This window comes from Hyla sarda, chromosome 10, assembly GCF_029499605.1.
Source record: "Hyla sarda isolate aHylSar1 chromosome 10, aHylSar1.hap1, whole genome shotgun sequence".
Taxonomy (NCBI): domain Eukaryota; kingdom Metazoa; phylum Chordata; class Amphibia; order Anura; family Hylidae; genus Hyla; species Hyla sarda.
Window position 1 is genome coordinate 86,584,873 of NC_079198.1, and position 19,373 is coordinate 86,604,245.

The 19,373-nt window shown below is 45.8% G+C and overlaps 1 protein-coding gene across 1 annotated transcript in view; it reads right to left on the bottom strand.

The window, feature by feature from the left end:
* Positions 1-19,373, bottom strand: part of TMPRSS5 (transmembrane serine protease 5) — a 163,447-nt gene that overhangs the window by 95,543 nt on the left and 48,531 nt on the right. Inside the window, exon 3 of the mRNA XM_056542418.1 lies at positions 14,577-14,675. Coding sequence (XP_056398393.1) covers positions 14,577-14,675 — 99 coding nt within the window. The remainder of the gene's footprint in view (positions 1-14,576; positions 14,676-19,373) is intronic.

Here is a 19,373-nt window from a genome sequence, read left to right on the forward strand (position 1 = left end):
TGTCTCAGGGAACTGCTTCTTTGACTAAGTTACCTCCTTGTGCGTTTTTCTCTCGAAAATTTTCTGCAGCAGAACAAAATTATTGATATTTATCAATAATTTAATATTAATATTATAATAATAAATATTATTGATATTTCGGACATTTAGGCATGTGACGATACCAAATATGTTTATAAAAATAAATTATTTTTATGATTTTCGGGGGTAATATGGGAAAAACTGACAATTTTTATTTGGGAGAGGATTTTTTTTTTTACTTTTTATTTTTACATTATTCAACTTTTTTTTTAAACACTTTTTATGTCCCCACAGGGGACTATCTATAGCAATCATTTGATTGCTAATACTGTTCAGCAGCATTATCGGTGATCTCCTGCTCTGGTCTGCTGGATCTCAGACCAGAGCAGGAGACGCCGGGAGATAGACAGAGGCAGGTGAGGGGACCTCCGTCTGACATTACAGATCATCTATTTTAACATGCGCACTGCCGCAGATGCCGTGATATGTACTGATCACGGCATATGAGGGGTTAATTGCTGACATCCGTGTGATCGCGGATGTCGGCCATTACCGGCGGGTACCCGACTGCTGATAGCAGCCGGAACCTGCCGTGTATGACGCAAGCACCGCTCTGATGCTCGCGGTCATACACAGGACGTAAATGTACGTCCTGGTGCGTGAAGTACCGCCAAACCAGGACGTGCATTTCCGTCCATGGTCGTTAAGGGGTCAAGTGGGCTTTTGAGGAATGGATACATTTTCTTGAAGGGGCAGTTCATCAGGTTACAGTAATTACTGATCACAAAAATGTAAACTTCCTTGAGTCTGCCAAACATCTCAATCCTCATCAAGCTCGTTGGGCCTTGTTCTATACTCGATTTCATTCTTTCATTACATATTGTCCGGGTACTAAGAATCTCAAGGCTGATGCCTTATCTCTGAGTTTCAGTGCTTCTCAGTCTATTGATTCGAATCCTGAGACAATTCTCCCAGAAGGTGTGGTTATTTCAGCAGTGTCCTCAGATTTAACTTCTAAGATATTGATCAAGGCTTGGTTCCCCTAGAGACTCCTAGAGGTAAAATCTTTGTACCCAGTCAGTTTAGTCTCCAAATTATTGAAGAATGTCATTGTTCCCCGTTGGCAGGTCATCCTGGCATTCAGAGTACAAAGAAACTGCTTCAAAAGAAGTTCTTGTGGCGAACTCTCAACAGGGATGTGGAGACTTTTGTTGTTGCTTGTGAAATTTGATCTAGTAGTGGGGGCGTTCCGTCCCCGCATGACGCTGCAGCCTTCACGCCCCCTCCATTTATCTCTATGGGATTCATGGAGGGGCGTGCCGGCTGCTGAGTCATGCAGGGACGGAATGCCCCCTTTCCTCTACATTGGCGTGGCCCCGTACAGGAGATCACGGGGGGCCCCAGCGCTCAGACCCCCTGCGATCTAAAACTTATCCCCTATCCTTCAGATAGGGGATAAAGTTCAGAGCACTACAGATCTCCTTTAATCTTCGTGCAGTGAAACGCAGCAGGGCCGACATCAGGCGCCACTAGCGCAGCTAGATTAATAAACCTACATTAAGCACATGATTTGGTAATTGCCTCCTAATTTCATATTCTATGTACACCTGGTTTATTGACTTACTGTGCTGAGGATGTAGCATGCCGCTTGTGCCTCAGGAAGGTAACCCTGGGAGTTACTGGTGACGTATTTAAGGAGTTTATGTTCTGGTTGTGTCGACTTCTGTGACTATTATTCGTACACCTAAAATGGAGACCATCTCCAACATTGAGTAGGACTGAACGTGAAAGCCATGTGGGAAGTTTCTTTTAAATGACAGTAACACTTGCTGCACAATCTATCTACTGCCTGGGACTAAGTAGTGCAATTGTTGTTTGTGGACATTCGCTTTAATACTTAATAAATTCATCCATTTTGAACTGGTGGTTGTGAAAAGAAATAATTCTGGGGAGAAAAAGAAATGAATAAGGACAAGTAGTAAGATAAGTCCTGAGCAGATGACATACTTACTGCTTGCAATCTGTGATCATTATTAGCAGATTAGCATTGAGTGTTATATGAATAGTGAAGAGTCCTTGATATTTTCATACATCAAAAAGTAACTTCACTGCTGTGAACTCTACGTGTTTGGCGGCCATCGATGCTTCTCATCTGACTTCTCCTTTATCCATTTTTAAAAAGCAGGTTTGGCAGGGTAGCACTTCCAGTCATTTGGTTTACAACGAGTGGTCAACTGGGGACCGTTAGAAGTCTGTTCATGTCTTTAAAATATATAGATATTGGCAGGACAAGGCAATTCTGTGTAATAAGCTGTCATGAGACCCGGTTATAGATAAAGAGAGAATTTTTGTTTCCAGTCGTTCCAGTGAATTTTTAATCATCAGTTTAATTTAGGAGATTTCACTGCATTTTTATACATCGCAAAGGGAGATATTAGAAGTAAAATGGCCCTTGTTGGTTTTTTTAATTGTAGCTGTTGGGTTCTTGGTTTAACCCCTTAAGGACGGACCCATTTTTTTACCTCAATGACCAGGCTCTTTTTTGTTTTTATTTGACATGTATCTCTTTAAATGGTAATAACTTTAGAACGCTTTTTCTGAGCAGAGCGATTCTGAGATAGTTTTTTCGTGACATATTGTACTTTATATAAGTGGTGCATTTTTGTTGACATATGCAGAATTTTTTGAGAAAAACGCCAAAAACTGGAAAATTTCTGGCGTTTTTTTTATTGTGTACACTGTGCGGTAAAAGTGATGTTATATTTATTCTGTGGGTCGGTATGATTATAGCGATACCCATTTTATATGGCTCTCTATGTTTTTTTTCCTTTTCTGAGCAAAATTCTTTTTCTGCCATTCATTTTTCAACAGCCGTAACTTTTTTATTTTTCTTCCGACGCCGTTGAGTAAGGGCTTATTTTTTGCGGGTTGAGCTGTACTTTTTATTGGTATCATTTTTGTGCTACGTGCTACCTTTTGATCTTTTTTTACTCTTTGGGATCAATTATATTATATTTTATGAGACTGGAAATTTCTAAATGTGGTGATACCAATGATGCTTTGAAGAAAACATTTCATCAGTTTCTTGCTGCTTGCACCACTGTGAGCCCCAACGGGGATAGGGACCACTTTAAGTGAACAGTGTTTATAGAGCTATGTAAATAAATAATTTTTTATTATTATGATTATTAGGGCGATCCATTGCTTCTCCCCATCCCACCATGAGTGATAAATGGATCTCTCCCGGTTTGGGTATAGGAGATCTGTCAATCAAGGCTGAGAGGGCAGGGCACAACAGTATTCTTCCATGTTTATCACATCAAGCAGTGGCGTAGCTATAGAGGTCGCAGAGGTCGCCATGGCGACCGGGCCCCTGCACCAGGGGGAGGGGGGCCCGCAGGGCCCCCCTTGCCATATTTGCATGATGGTCGGCTGTCTAAGGGGTCAGCGCTGCTGCCAGACATTCCCGTCAAGCAGCAGAGACCAGATAAGGGCAGAGTAAGGACAGCGCAGCGCATGTTGCCCTGACTGTCCACCTGTACCTTGCCCTGTTTTGTTAAAAACAGCCCTGGCAGCTCTGTTGGCACTGAAGGGGGCCTCTCTCAGTTCGGTCCCCCGGCCCCATGTAAAGTCAGCCGGTGCATTGCCGTGGAATGAGATTTGCCATAGAATGAGATGGTCCGCCTCCATCACATCCTATTGGCTCTCTCTTGTCACGTGACATATTTAAACGTCACGCATTGATGCGCACAGTAGTGTCAGTTTGGCTATCACAGGGAGAGGATCTCCTCTCCCTGTGATAGCTGAAGCTGCACGGAGCTCTCATGGCCTCTGTGGCCCGACAGAAGTTCACACGTACGCAGCTCATACGGCTGCCTCATATACATTTACTGTTGATCCACAGCGCTATCGGGATCCCGATGCCGCTGTCATCAGTGTGCCTCCCCCCGAGCGCCCCACGCCCGCAGCTCTACTCCCCGTCCTCCGCCCCATGCCCGCAGCTGTACTCCCCGTTAACGCTCAGGGAGCGGGGAACAGAAAGTAGAGCATCGGGCGCAGGTTAAGTTATTCGCGTAGTGCTGCGCATGCGCAGTACTACTTTACCTGCGCCCGATGCTCTATTTTCTGTTCCCCGCTCCCTGAGCGTTAACGGGACGTGGAGTACAGCTGCGGGCATGGGGCGGAGGACGGGGAGTAGAGCTGCGGGCGTGGGGCGCTCGCGGGGACGCACACTGATGACAGCACCATCGGGCATAGGGATCCCGATAGCGCTGTGGATGTAATAATAGAGTAAATGTATATGAGGCAGCCGTATGAGCTGCGTACATGTGTGAACTTCTGTCGGGCCACAGAGGCCATGAGAGCTCCGTACAGCTTCAGCTATCACACGGTGAGGAGATCCTCTCCCTGTGATAGCCAAACTGACACTACTGTGCGCATCGATGCGTGACGTTTAAATATGTCACGTGACAAGAGAGAGCCAATAGGATGTGATGGAGGCGGACCATATCATTCTATGGCAAATCTCATTCCACGGCAATGCACCGGTGCAGGGACACTGCCACTTTAAGAGCAGCAGACATCGGAAGCACGCACCTGACATCACGGTCCCTGCCCCGGCTGCGCAGGTGGAGGAAGACATCCCGCCGCCTACAGCTGCTGCAGCTTCTCCGCAAGGTGAGGACGTGAATGGGAGCTGAAGACAATGACGGAGGGTCAGAGGGGATAGTGGCTGCGCCGGGGGGGAGGATGGGGGGAGGAAGGGGGTTGTTAAAGTAACATGGATGGGGACAGAGAGAGGGGGGGTTGTAAAAGTAACATGGAAGAGGTGGGGGGGGGGGTTAGAAAAGTAACATGGAGGAGGGGGAGTTGTAAAAGGAATATGGAGGAGGACGGGGGGGTGGTTGTAAAAGGAACATGGGGGAGGACCGAGAGAGGGGGGGGGTTGTAAAAGTAACATGGAAGAGGTCAGGGGGGGGTGGTGGTTAGAAAAGTAACATGGAGGAGGACCGGTTGGGGGGTTGTACAAGGAATATGTAGGAGGGCAGGGGGGGGGGGGTTTAAAAGTAACATGGAGGGGGACAGGGGCGGATTGTAATGGTAACATGGAGGAGGGAGGACCGGGGGGGGGGGGTTGTACAAGGAATATGGAGGAGGACAGGGGGGTGGGGCATGTTGTACAAGAACAGGGGGGATTGTACAAGGAATATGGAGTTCAGGGGGTAGTACAAGGAATATGGAGGAGGATTGTGGGGGTTGTACAAGGAATATGGAGGAGGACAGGGGGGTTGTACAAGGAATATGGAGGAGGACAGGGGGGTTGTACAAGGAATATGGAGGAGGACAAGGGGGGGCGGGGGGATGTTGTACAAGGAATATGGAGGAGGACAGGGGGGATTGTACAAGGAATATGGAGGAGGACAGGGGGGATTGTACAAGGAATATGGAGGAGGACAGGGGGGATTGTACAAGGAATATGGAGGAGGACAGGGGGGATTGTACAAGGAATATGGAGGAGGACAGGGGGGATTGTACAAGGAATATGGAGGAGGACAGGGGGGTTGTACAAGGAATATGGAGGAGGACAGGGGGGATTGTACAAGGAATATGGAGGAGGACAGGGGGGGGTTGTACAAGGAATATGGAGGAGGACAGGGGGGTTGTACAAGGAATATGGAGGAGGACAAGGGGGGGCGGGGGGATGTTGTACAAGGAATATGGAGGAGGACAGGGGGGATTGTACAAGGAATATGGAGGAGGACAGGGGGGATTGTACAAGGAATATGGAGGAGGACAGGGGGGATTGTACAAGGAATATGTAGGAGGACGGGGGGGGTTGTACAAAGAATATGTAGGAGGACGGGGGGGTTGTACAAGGAATATGAAGGAGGACAGGGGGGGTTGTACAAGGAATATGGAGGAGGACAGGGGGGGGTTGTACAAGGAATATGGAGGAGGACGGGGGGGTTGTACAAGGAATATGGAGGAGGACGGGGGGGGGTTGTACAAGGAATATGGAGGAGGACGGGGGGGGGTTGTACAAGGAACATGGAGGAGGACGGAGGGGTTGTACAAGGAATATGGAGGAGGACGGGGGGGTTGTACAAGGAATATGGAGGAGGACGGGGGGGGGGTGTTGTACAAGGAATATGGAGGAGGACAGGGGGGTTGTACAAGGAATATTGCGGAGGACAGTGGGGGGTTGTACAAGGAATATGGATGAGGACAGGGGGGTTGTACAAGGAATATGGAGGAGGACAGGGGGGGGTTGTACAAGGAATATGGAGGAGGATGGGGGGGGTTGTACAAGGAATGTGGAGGAGGACAGGGGGGTTGTACAAGGAATATGGAGGAGGACAGGGGGCTTGTACAAGGAATATGGAGGAGGACAGGGGGGTTGTACAAGGAATATGGAGGAGGACAGGGGGCTTGTACAAGGAATATGGAGGAGGATGGGGGGGTTGTACAAGGAATGTGGAGGAGGACAGGGGGTTGTACAAGGAATATGGAGGAGGACAGTGGGGGGTTGTACAAGGAATATGGAGGAGGACAGGGGGGTTGTACAAGGAATATGGAGGAGGACAAGGGGGGTTGTACAAGGAATATGGAGGAGGATGGGGGGGGTTGTACAAGGAATGTGGAGGAGGACAGGGGGGTTGTACAAGGAATATGGAGGAGGACAGGGGGGTGTACAAGGAATGTGGAGGAGGACAGGGGGGTTGTACAAGGAATATGGAGGAGGACAGGGGGGTGTACAAGGAATGTGGAGGAGGACAGGAGGGTTGTACAAGGAATATGGAGGAGGACAGGGGGCTTGTACAAGGAATATGGAGGAGGACAGGGGGGTTGTACAAGGAATAAGGAGGAGGACGGGGGGGTTGTACAAGGAATATGGAGGAGGACAGGGGGGTTGTAAAAGTAACATGGACGAGGATTAGGGGGGGTCTGAAAACTAAAGGAGTAGGAGGACTAAGGAATCTGGGGGACTTAGCGCCTGTCCACACTGCGGACATTCTGCTGGCGGAATTCTGCTGCGGAAATCCGCTTGCAGCAGAGTCCTATTGTTTTCAATGGGATTCTGCTGCTCTGTGCATACTGTGGAGTCACTGCAGCGGAATTCTGCTGATGGAAATCTGCCCAAAGAAGGAACATATTTATTCTGCCAGATTGCGTTGCTGTCTTAGAGATGGTGCACATCCTGTGTTCCTAATGCTGATACCTTGCTGACTAAATGTCTGCAGTGCGGACAAGCCCTTAGGGGTCTAAAGGAGAGGAAAAATGGGTCTGGAAATGGGTCTGGGGGGATTTAGAGGGTCATTTTCAGGGTTATGATGTCTGGCAAGGTATATTTAGGTGGCACAGATTGTGGTAGCAGGGCTATATTTAGGGGGCGCAGTGTTGGACAGGGTTTTTATAATTATTGTTGTCATACAGAGAAAGAGGATCTGTTGACAAAGTGAGGACCCACTATCCTGACATCAGACTCGGCAGAGGAAGAAGAAAAGGAAAGGAAAGAGACAGAAGACTACTCCTGTGAGTCAAATCATTTTTCAGTCTGTCTGTTTCCCATCGTTGTTGTAGTCACTTTAAGATTTGCAGAGTTATTGGTCAAACTACACCCCAATCTGCCGCTTTCCAGCTGTTACAAAACTACAACTCCCATACTGTCTGAAGCTCTCCAGGCATGATGGGAGTTGTATCTTTGCAATAGCTGGAAAGCCACTTGAACCAAGGTGATTTTAGACTAGGCAGCCCATTTCATTTTGGTCGGGGGCCGACTGCTGGGACCCCCACCCAAAATATATGGGCTGCATAGTCTAATATGCCCGAGCCTATTTTTGGTCCCAGTCTGGCCCTGCTTGCCACATTAGTGAAGTGAGGAGTGAAGAGGAAGAGGAGCAGGGTACATAGGAGCCCCGTCCAGGAACCCCTGCCCTTCCTCCTCTAGTGTGTTGTGTGCCGTGTACTTGAGAAGACAACTGACATAACTCTTCGTCCAAACCACTATCCTGGCCAGCCCGCCGCAGCCGGTATGGCCGCTTTATCCCTTAAAGAGAACCAATCAGCACATTTTATTATATAAAATGCTTGGCAATGCGTTATGTATGCTAAAATTATTATCCTCACCATCCCCATGTGACGTTTGTGCCCCCAGGGATGGTAAAGATATTAAGTTGAATGACATCTTGTGCCCGCACTGCTCCGTCTACTTAAGGAGCAGAGTGGTGATGTGAGCCGTCATTCAAGCCGTCGGGGCGGGGCCACGGCCGCAGCCAACGAAGCTGGTAAGTGAAAGTCCCCGCCCAGGGGACTACTTGCTGGGTGGCCCGGGGGGACTGTACAAATTAATATCTTTACCATTTCTGGGGGCACAAATGTCACACAGGGATGGTGAGGATAATAATTTTAGCATATATAACACAATGGCAAGCATTATATATACTAAAATGTGCTGATTGGTTCCCTTTAAGGACACAGCATGCTGTAAATATATGGTGCTGCAGCATGTCACTTCGCGCTCAGTGCCGTGCATTTAAGGCTCGGCTATAAAGGGAGTGCAGGAGCTTTAGGGTTAATAGGGGGCCCAGGGCAATTTTTTTCATCAGGGCCCTGTGGTTTCTAGCTACGCCCCTGACATCAAGTATATATTTTTCATGACGTGGTCTCGCCTTGTGATGCTGGGGAGCTTGGGGTGCCAGTACTTTGTGGGGTACACATATAAGATGCTGGGCAGCGCGCCTGATCGAATAGTATGAGCATCACTAATAGGTTGTAAGCCAACATGGTGCACTACACGCTATCACCCTGTGTATGCCAGTTACATGTGAGCAACTTTAAAGAGGTACTTCGGTGGAAAACTATTATTTTTTTAATTAACTGGTGCCAAAAAGTTAAACAAATTTGTAAATTACTTCTAGTTAAAAATCTTAATCCTTCCAGCACTTATCAGCTGTTGTATGTTCAAGAGGAAGATCTTTTCTTTTTGAATTTCCTTTCTGTCTGACCACAGTGCTCTCTGCTGACACCTCTGTCCATGTCAGGAACTGTCCAGCGCAGGAGAGGTTTGCTATGGGGATTTCCTCCTGCAAATACTACATGTGTACTACAACTTCTTCTGCAGCATACAGCAGCCGATTAGTACTGGAAGGATTAAGATTTTTAAATAGAAGGAATTTACAAATCTGTTTAACTGACACCAGTTGATTTAAAAAAATGTTTTCCTTTCAGATAACCCCCTTAATACTAAGCAGCTACCCCCCCCCATATGAATAGTAGGCGTATGAATGGTTGTTCATCGGTATCCTATACAGTGGTCCCTCAACATATGATATTAATTGGTTCCAGGAGAACCATCATATGTTGAAACCATCATATGTCGAGTACATATGTCTATGTAAAAATGGTAATTGGTTCTGGGGCCTCAGAACCATTGTATGTTGAATAAATATCTCTATGGGAAACTGCCAATTGGTTCTGGGATGACCATTGTATGTGGAGTGTATGAGGAGTGTTTAACAAACCAGGGTGCCTCCAGCAGTTGCACAACTACAACTCCCAGCATGCATGTACAGCCATTGACTGTCTGGGCATGCTGAGAGTTATAGTTTTGCAACAGCTGGAGGCACACTGATAGGGAAACATTGATGTATGGGGTGTATAGTGTGTATATGTATTGCATGTGATGTGTGACATCGCATACAGTACTGTACAGTTCTTTAAATACCTTCAGGGGGGGACAGAATGTCCTCCATTACAATCCTGCCGACTACAGCTCTATAGGAAAGGAAGGGGGGGGGGCAGCCAGCAGCTCATTGGATGCCTGCAGCAAGATGCTGCAGGCTATTGGCTATGGCTGCACTGGGGGGGACGGGGCTTACACGGAGCTAACAGTGGAAGCCTGCATGAGTTAGCAGGACAGCATGTGAGTAACAGGAGGCAGAACGGGGCACACGGGGCACATTAAACAACTATCTGTCAGTTGCTGAAGTTGTCAGCGCTGTCAGATAGCTGTTTGTACGATGGCCCCGACACACAGCAGCATCATATGTCGATGCTGCCTTCAACATACGATGGGCTCTGAGAGGCCATCATATGTTGAAATGATCATATGTCGGGGCCATCGTAAGTCGGGGGGTCACTGTATAGCAGTGGTACTCAACTGGTGGACCGTGGTCCAGATCTGGACTGCGGCCGCCAGGCACCTGGACCACCGGCTGGAGGAGGCATCCGCTGTCCCGACATTCATATGTATCGGTGACTTTAAGATATTGATACAAATGAATAGCTGAGCGTCGCCAGAGCAAGGGAACCCTCTGCTCCCTGCCCAGCCAGCGCTTCCCCTATTATGCAGGCGGCGCGATTAGCGCTGCCTACATCATCTACTCAGGCCTGGCCTAACTAGAAGAGGCCAGAGCAGCTCGGTACCTGCCACAGAAAAGTAGTGTTAGTACAGGTAAGTATGCAGGGGTCAGGGGATGATAAAATGCTGCAGGGTGGGGGAGATAAAATGGGAGAGATAAAAATGCTGCAGGGTGGGGGAGATAAAATGCTGCAGGGTGGGGAGATAAAAATGCTACATGGTGGGGGAGATAAAAATGCTGCAGGGAGGGAAAGATAAATGCTGCAGGGGGGGGAAACATAAATGCTGCAGGGGGGGAAAGATAAATGCTGCAGGGGGGGAGAGATAAATGCTGCAGGGGGGGAGAGATAAATGCTGCAGGGGGGGAGAGATAAATGCTGCAGGGGGGAGAGATAAATGCTGCACGGGGGAGAGATAAATGCTGCAGGGGGGAGAGATAAATGCTGCAGGGGGAGAGATAAATGCTGCAGGGGGGAGAGATAAATGCTGCAGGGGGGAGAGATAAATGCTGCAGGGGGAGAGATAAATGCTGCAGGGGGGAGATAAATGCTGCAGGGGGGGGGAGATAAATGCTGCCGGGCAGGAGATAAATGCTGCAGGGGACGGGGAGATAAATGCTGCAGGGTTCTTGGGGGGGATAAATGCTGCAGGGGTCTTGGGGGAGGGATAAATGCTGCAGGGGTCTTGGGGGGGATAAATGCTGCAGGGGTCTTGGGGGGGGGGGTAAATGCTACAGGGGCCTTGGGGGGGGGGTATAAATGCTGCAGGAGTCTTGGGGGGGATAAATGCTGCAGGGGTCTTGGGGGGGGGGATAAATGCTGCAGGGGTCTTGGGGGGGATAATTGCTGCAGGGGTCTTGGGGGGATAATTGCTGCAGGGGTCTTGGGGTGGGGGGAAATGAATGCTGCAGGTGTTATTGGGTGTGGGGAGGGTGTAGATGAATGCTGCAGGGGTCTTTGTGTGGAGGGGGGAAGATGAATAATGCAGGAGTCTGGTCTTGAGGGGGAATGAATGATGCGGGTAGGGAGTGTTAAGGCAGAAGGGGACAGAAAAGTGTCAAGATAAATAATGCAGGGGTCTTGGGGGGCAGAGAAGTCTGCAGGAGAATTAAGGAGGGCCATTCACATTGAGGACATTCCTCTGGCAGAAATCTGCTTGCAGCAGAGTCCAAATGTTTTAATGGTTTTCTGCTGCTCTGTGCATACTGTAGAATTGCCACAGTGGAATTCCCCCAGCAGAATGGACATACACCCAAAGAACGAACATGTTAATTCTTTAGGTGGGCGTCCATTCTTCTGGTGGATTTCCACCAGACTGCATTGTCATCTATAGAGATGGCGCACATCTGTGCAGTTCTTTCGCCAATGGCTTCTGAGGCGCCTGCAGCAAGTGGACATTCTGCCAACTAAATGTCCACAGTGTGGAGGAGTCCTTAGAGGTCTGCAGGAGGAGGGGGAAATGGGTTTGAGGGGAGTACAGGGGTGGGATTCTGACACAAAGTGGAAACAGTGTCTGGCAGTATTATTATTAGGGTCATGATGTCTGGCAGGGTTATAATGATTATTGTCTATATGTCTTTATACAGAGGATGAGGATCGATTAACAAAGTAAGCAATGATGTCCGGGCGTCAGACTCTGCAGAGAAGATGGAGCTAAAAGAAGATAAAGACCAGTGGAAGAAGAAAAATAAAGACAACAGAGAAGATGTCTCCTGTGAGTCATTATACAATTGTCTATTCTCCTGACCGTCCCATCAGAGCTGGAGTCACTTGTAATTTCTGCAGTGATGCTGGGTGACACTGTACCCCAATCTGTGGTTGTCCAACTGTTACAAAACTACAACTCCCATAATGACTGAAGCTTTGCAACAGTTGGAGAGCCACTTAAACTGAGGTGATTTTAGAGTAAGCAGCTCATTTTATTTTAATGGTTGTTGACTGACGTGAACCCCCCCTGTAAAAAAAAAAAAAAGAAAAAAAAATGGTATGCATAGTCTAATATCCCCGGACCTATTTTTGATCTCAGTCCAGCCCTGGAAGTAAGTTTATTACAGGTATTTCCCAACCTTTAACTCTACAGTTGTTTAAAAACTACAGCTCCCATCATGCTCTTCTGTCTGCATGATGGGAGTTGTAGTTTTGCAACAGCTGGAAAGTTCACATGGGGGGGCAGGCATAGTGGCATAGTTTTATATGGGGGAGAGCAGTGGCGTAGCGTGGGGAGTGCAGGGGGGGGGGCGGCCGCACCAGGCGCAACATCTGGGGGGGCGTGCTCGCACTCGCAGTTCTCTGCCCCTGCCTGGCTCACTCACTCTCTCTACAGTGCTGGCTGTGCGAATCCGATCCGAGCCGCCGGGTCGCCGCCCACTGTGGAGGGGGGGGGGGGGGGGGTGCCAGGCGTGCGGTGTGGTGGGTGCGAAGAGAGAGAGAGGGACTATCTGGGGAGGGACAGTGCAGCGGCCGCCCAGCGTAGCGCTGAGCGCGGGAGAGAAGCACACCAGACCAGCACAGGCAGCAGCAAGAAGAAGCTGGCAGCGGTGGCAGGCAGGTGACACAGGCCAGAGAGGAGAGAGGGAGCCAGTGGTGTCAGACGTTGCAGGAGGAAAACCTAGGAGGGGACCTGGAGGAGAAAACCTAGCCTGCTGACTGCTGTGATCGGGTCCGAGACAGCCGGTGAAAAAAAAGGTAGGAGTCAGGATTGACTGGAGTAGTACTGGGCTCAGTGGGCTGGCTGTGTAGTGCTAGCAAAGCATCTCCAAAACTGAAGTTTCTTTCGGATGTTCCCGGTCTGCAGGTCAAGACTGGCATGTTGAGCTGACCAGATGGATTGAAGTTTGGTTGGTTCAACAGTGACGAGACAGATTTCGATCCATATGTAGCTGCTCCAGTTGATGTAAGCCAGTGGGTCTAGCAACCTTTAATTTATTTAGCAGTATTTTCATAACAAACAATAAATGTGCTTAGGGGGTAAGGGTTTCTTTAACTAATCTAGTGGAAGAGACTCGAGTGCTAAAATCCACGGGTTAGGGAGCGCAAATTACTTGCCTTGCCCCGGGTGCTAACAACCCACGCTACCCCGCTGGGGGAGAGGCATCATGGCACAGTTAATATGGGGGCCAGGCTTAAATGGCAGTACTATCCTCAGAAACAGGGTGCATGGAGGTATTATATCAGGGGCATGGTGTTTGACAGCATTATATTTAGGTACACAGCATGTAGTAGTATTATATTCAGGGGCATAGTGTGGCAGTATTATACCAGGGGCACAGTGTGTGGCAGTATTATATCAGGGGCACAGTGTGGGGCAGTATTATACCAGGGGCACAGTCTGTGGCAGTATTATACCAGGGGCACAGTGTGTGGCAGTATTATACCAGGGGCACAGTGTGGGGCAGTATTATACCAGGGGCACAGTCTGTGGCAGTATTATACCAGGGGCACAGTGTGTGGCAGTATTATACCAGGGGCACAGTGTGTGGCAGTATTATACCAGGGGCACAGTGTGGGGCAGTATTATACCAGGGGCACAGTCTGTGGCAGTATTATACCAGGGGCACAGTGTGTGGCAGTATTATACCAGGGGCACAGTGTGGGGCAGTATTATACCAGGGGCACAGTGTGTGGCAGTTGGAGAACGATTATGACTTAACAAATAATGTTTTACAACAGGCAGCACCTATTTCTGGCATGGCCCTGTGGCCGCTAGGTGTGAACCAGGTCTTAGCATTTAGTTTGGACCTTCACTGGATGGCAGGCCTGGATAAGTGGACCCCTACTAAGATTAGTTGAGTACCTCTGCTATATAGCATTGTGACTGATCTGCACCATAATGGGAATGGGTACCTAACCTGCCCTTGTATCAGTAACCAGTAAGTGGCCTTTTTTATGTGTGATTGATTTATTTATGTGTCATGAGTGATTTTTGTCCCATTTTTCTGTGATTTCTGTGATCCCATTTTGGCCAAAATATTAACTAATACCTCATGTTTGTCATATGGAGTATATCGTCTACCATGGGGCTAAGAGGTCCGTAAATATGTCTGCCAATATGTCTGCACGTATCTTCAGAGAATTCCTTGAAACATTTACTGACATCAGTGCATCTGCAGTTCTGTTTTAAGTTTTGAAGATTAAGTTAATATTCCCTTAATGTAAAATTAGCCAAACCAAGCGAAATAGAAAGTGCTGCACAATACCTAAGAGGTAAACTCCCACAGCCGTCCCGATGAGAAATCCAAGTGCAATGAGGAGGATAAACATCTTCTGGATGTTGCATCTGTCTTCTTTGAACTTTTCTAGAGATGAAAATAATTGATATATAAGTTGTTACAAGGAATAATTATATATATATATATATATATATATATATATATATATATATATATATCCAAGAAGAGGCTGCAGCACTCAAGGTTATGAGTGTAAAAAAAGGTGTTTATTCCATATCAATACAAAAAGTGCAACGTTTCTGCTGCCAATGCAGCCTTTTTCAAGCAACAAACAGTGATCACATGGGTGCTATATATATGTAAATGTACAAACAAATCAATAAAGAAACTAATCAAACAATTAAGAGGTATATACCATGTAAAGTGCAATAAGATATAGGGTAAAAACTACCGCTATAATGATAAAGTGCATAGTGGACCATGTATGTTAAAAACACAATGAAACTTTACAAAGGCCACAGTTTACAGACAAAAATGTCATAATACAGTAATTGCATCATTAAATTCAAACATGTGTTACATAATTAATGACAATACGGGAGGCGAGATGGTTCAGTTGCACTCACCCTATATATAATATATTCGAATCATGAATCCAGTGTAACCAGCGATGCAGCATGGGCGTCCGCGCGCGCGGCCACGTGACACGCCAAGTCACATGATCATCCTCCACCGTGTCACGTGTCCACGCGCACTTCCGGCCATGCGCACCGACATGTAAACAATGAACGGCCACATTGGAACAATTGCGCGTGTGCGCATGTCCAACAATGTGACTCTAAGTGCGGTTCGCAACGGCCGCAAAAAAGATCAGAATAGAGTTTAAGAAGTACCAAGTATAAGAAAAATTAGAATAAGATAAGTCCAGCATAAAAAATAAAAAAGTATATGGAGTAATAAGGTAAAGTATAAGTGAAATAGAGAAAAATGAATAAGTAAAATGAAAATAAGCTGAATGAATAAGTAATACAAAGGGAATAAGGAAAATTAAATGTGAAGGTAGAATAAAAGAAAATAAAGCTAAATAAATAAAAATTAATAAGGATTGATAGAAAAATATATATATAAAGAAATATATATATAAAAAAAAATATATATAAAAAAATAAAAAAATAATAAAAAATGTAAAAAAATAAAAAATAATAAATGAGAATAATAATAATTAAATGAGATAAAGTAAAATAAAATAAAATAAAAATGTTATAAAATAAATAGAAGTGGACAAAGATGCACATTGCTGTCTGTAAACCAGGCATGTATATCAATCACTCAGGGCCAAAATGTTTATTTATATATAGTAGTACCTCTGTGCCTATTATAGGGCCACCCAGGAAGGTGGTGTATCCTCACCCAGGTGAGCCCTACCGCAGGAGACGTGAAGGCGTAATTAAACGTCATCTCGCCAACTATGGAAGGCCAAATCATGAGGTTGGGTCACCCCCTTTTTTTAAAGGCCACTGCATCCATACAGACATCCGTACTTTATCAGACTGGTGCTCAATGTGTCCAAAAGAAATTAGATAAAATAAAATGAAATAAAATGAAATAAAATGAAAAAGAATAAATGAAAAAAAAATTTATGAAAAAAATAAAAAAAATTTTTTTAGGAAAAATGAAAAAAATAAATAAAAAAATAAAAATATAAGAAATAAAAAATAATAATAATAAAAATGATAGAAGTAATAAAAAAGAGATAAGAAAAGGAGTCAAAGAGGAAGAATAAATCATTTATTGAAAGAAAGAGTCACCATAATAATAACATAGTAGGGTTGAATATAGGTCACACTGAGCTAAATAATAATGTCTCAAGATAACAAAGTCTATAGGGTGGCTGCAACATTCTCCTCTCGCCAACCTGAAAAACATAACAAAAAAATAAGATCAATGCAAAATATTGTAATGTTTGGTAAGTGATCACATTTCTTATACGTTCGTGATGCTTAGGTCCACAGTGAAGTGGGGTTTATGCACTATATATTTGGGGTGTTAAAGTAAAATCCACATTGAGGCCCTTTGGGCGAAGTGACTGTAGTTCAAAGATCCATTTCAATTCCAATTTTTTCAATTTGCTGATCCGATCACCTCCCCTCTTTTGTTGGGGTACGTGGTCGATCAGAGTGAAATGCAAATCCCGTTCGGTATGACCATGTTCAGTGCAATGTTTTGCCACTGGCAGGTCTAGCCGTTTTTTCCTAACCGTATACCGGTGGTGATTAAACCGAGTTTTAAAATCCCATGTGGTCTCACCTACATAGATGAGACCACATGGGCAAACCAAGGCATACACAACAAATGTGGAAGTACAGGTCAAGTAGTACTTGAGGTCATACACCTTGCCGCTAGTGGGGTGCGTAAACTGTGGACCCTTGACCATCTGGGAACAGTTAACGCACCGGCAGCAAGGGTATGAACCCTTGTTTTGTACTGTAAGGTAACGCTGAGTGGAGGTCTGGCGAGACACATCAGCTTTGATCAATCTATCCTTGAGGTTGCGAGGTCGCCGGTAGGACATAAGGGGCGGGCTCGCAAACTCAGGGATCTACGGAAAAGATTCACCCAGTAATCTCCAATGTTTGTTGACCACTCTGGAAATTAATCCCGAGTGGTCACCAAATGTAGATACAAAAGGGACACGGGGCACAGAAGACTTAGTTCTAGATTCATGGATCAGTTTTGTTCTGTCCATCTGCATGACATGCTGTTTGCTCTCTTCCAAAAGTTTGGAGGGGTAGCCACGTTGAGAAAAATTTCTAATCATTTTGTCCAGGGCTGGTTCCAATTCATCCTCTCTCTCGATGATCCGTCTTGCCCTCATCATTTGACTTGTGGGCAAAGACCGGACCATCAGGCGAGGATGGTTACTTCTATAATGTAACATAGAGTTACAGTCTGTAGGTTTTGTATACAGACTTGTAACTAAACGATGTTCATTAATAGAAACAATAGTATCCAGAAAATTAACCGAATTATGTGATGCTGTTAAAGTAAATTTAATGTGTGTATTAATAGAATTCAAAAAGTGATGGAAATCATAAAGTGAATCTAACGTGCCCTTCCAGACCAAGAAGACATCGTCTATGTATCTCCACCACCCCAACAGGTTGTCAGAGTGGTGGGACACATAGATAGATGTCTCCTCCAGCACCGCCATGTACACGTTGGCATACGTAGGCGCCACGTTCGTGCCCATGGCGGTGCCGGTGGTCTGGAGGTAAAAAACATCATTAAAGAGAAAATAATTGTTTTGTAAAATTGTGTACAATAAATTAATCACAAATTCGGTTTGTTCTGGTGAGTAATCACGTTCAATCGTGGACCTGACAGCCTGCACACCCCCATCGTGTGGGATGGAGGTGTACAGGCTAGTCACGTCCAGAGTAGCCACAATGGTATCGTCAGGGATATACATATCCGATATTTTTTTAAGAAAATCCGATGTGTCTCTCAGGTAAGATCTTGCGCGCATGGCATATGGGCGCAAGATCTGATCTGTGAAAATAGACAAGCCACTTGTGATAGAACCCCTCCCGGAGACTATAGGTCTTCCAGGGGGGTTCTGCAGGGACTTGTGTATTTTTGGTAGCAGGTATAAAACAGGAGTTACAGGATGTTCAACATGCAAAAAATTATACAATGTCCCATCTATTAAGCCCTTCTCCAAAGCGGTATCAAGCAAATCCATGACTCTTGTGGAGATTTCCTTAGTAGGATCACGGGACAGAGTGCGGTATGTATATTGGTCACTTAATTGTCGATTTGCCTCTTCAATATACTTACTACGATCCATAACCACAATGGCTCCGCCCTTGTCTGCAGGCTTCATTACCAGATTGTGGTTATGGATCAAGTCATTGAGGGACTGCATTTCAACTCTGGTGAGATTGAAATGTGATGGCTCTGTAGGTGCAATTCTTAGTTTCTCAATATCACGTCTAACAAATTGGCAAAAAGTTTCAAATCCACAAGAGTCAATGGCAGGCTGGAAACGACTAGGAATATGTAAGTCAAAATCAGAAAAGGCGAAGCCTTGTGTCTGAGATTGATTAGAGGGTACAAACACATCATTGGTAACTGGATGTTGTGAAAACCAAATTTTTAACTTAATTTTCCTGAAAAACTGTAAACAATCTAGCTCTAGTTGGAACCAGTCAGTAAAATGGGAGGGGCAATAGTTAAGTCCTTTGGACAATAATTTCAGTTGATCAGATGTCAAAGGAACAGATGAAATATTTAACGTGGCTCTTGTGTCTACTTCTTCTTGAATGGTAGTTTGGCCTGTTGAGTTTTTGGATTCCTCTGTGCCCTGGTTCTCCCGGAATTTTCTATGGCGTCGCCCGCCCCTTCGGGTGGGTCCTCTTTGGGTCTTGATTCTACGCCTAAAAAATCAGAATTATTTTGAACAACATTTTTAGAGTCAAAAAAAGTGTTTTTAGAGTCTATATCAGTATCTTTTTGACGACGGAATTTCTTCTGGGAATATTGATTTCCCCATGTATATACACGTCCTGTAGAATAATCATGATTGTCCCTGTGCCACTTATGTCTTTTCATGGTCTCCTGATCCGTTTTGAATTTAGAAAGAAATTTATCCTGTTTATCAATAAGTTTACCAAACATCTTCCAAACACAAGGAGCGTAATGATGTTACAATAGTATCAATGCGGAGTTGGGTTTCTTTAGAGTCTTTCTGTAGAAACTCCAAATTAAGTAAAATGATGTCAAAGGAGTATTTGTTGGAGATTAACTCATATTTAGACCGGTAAT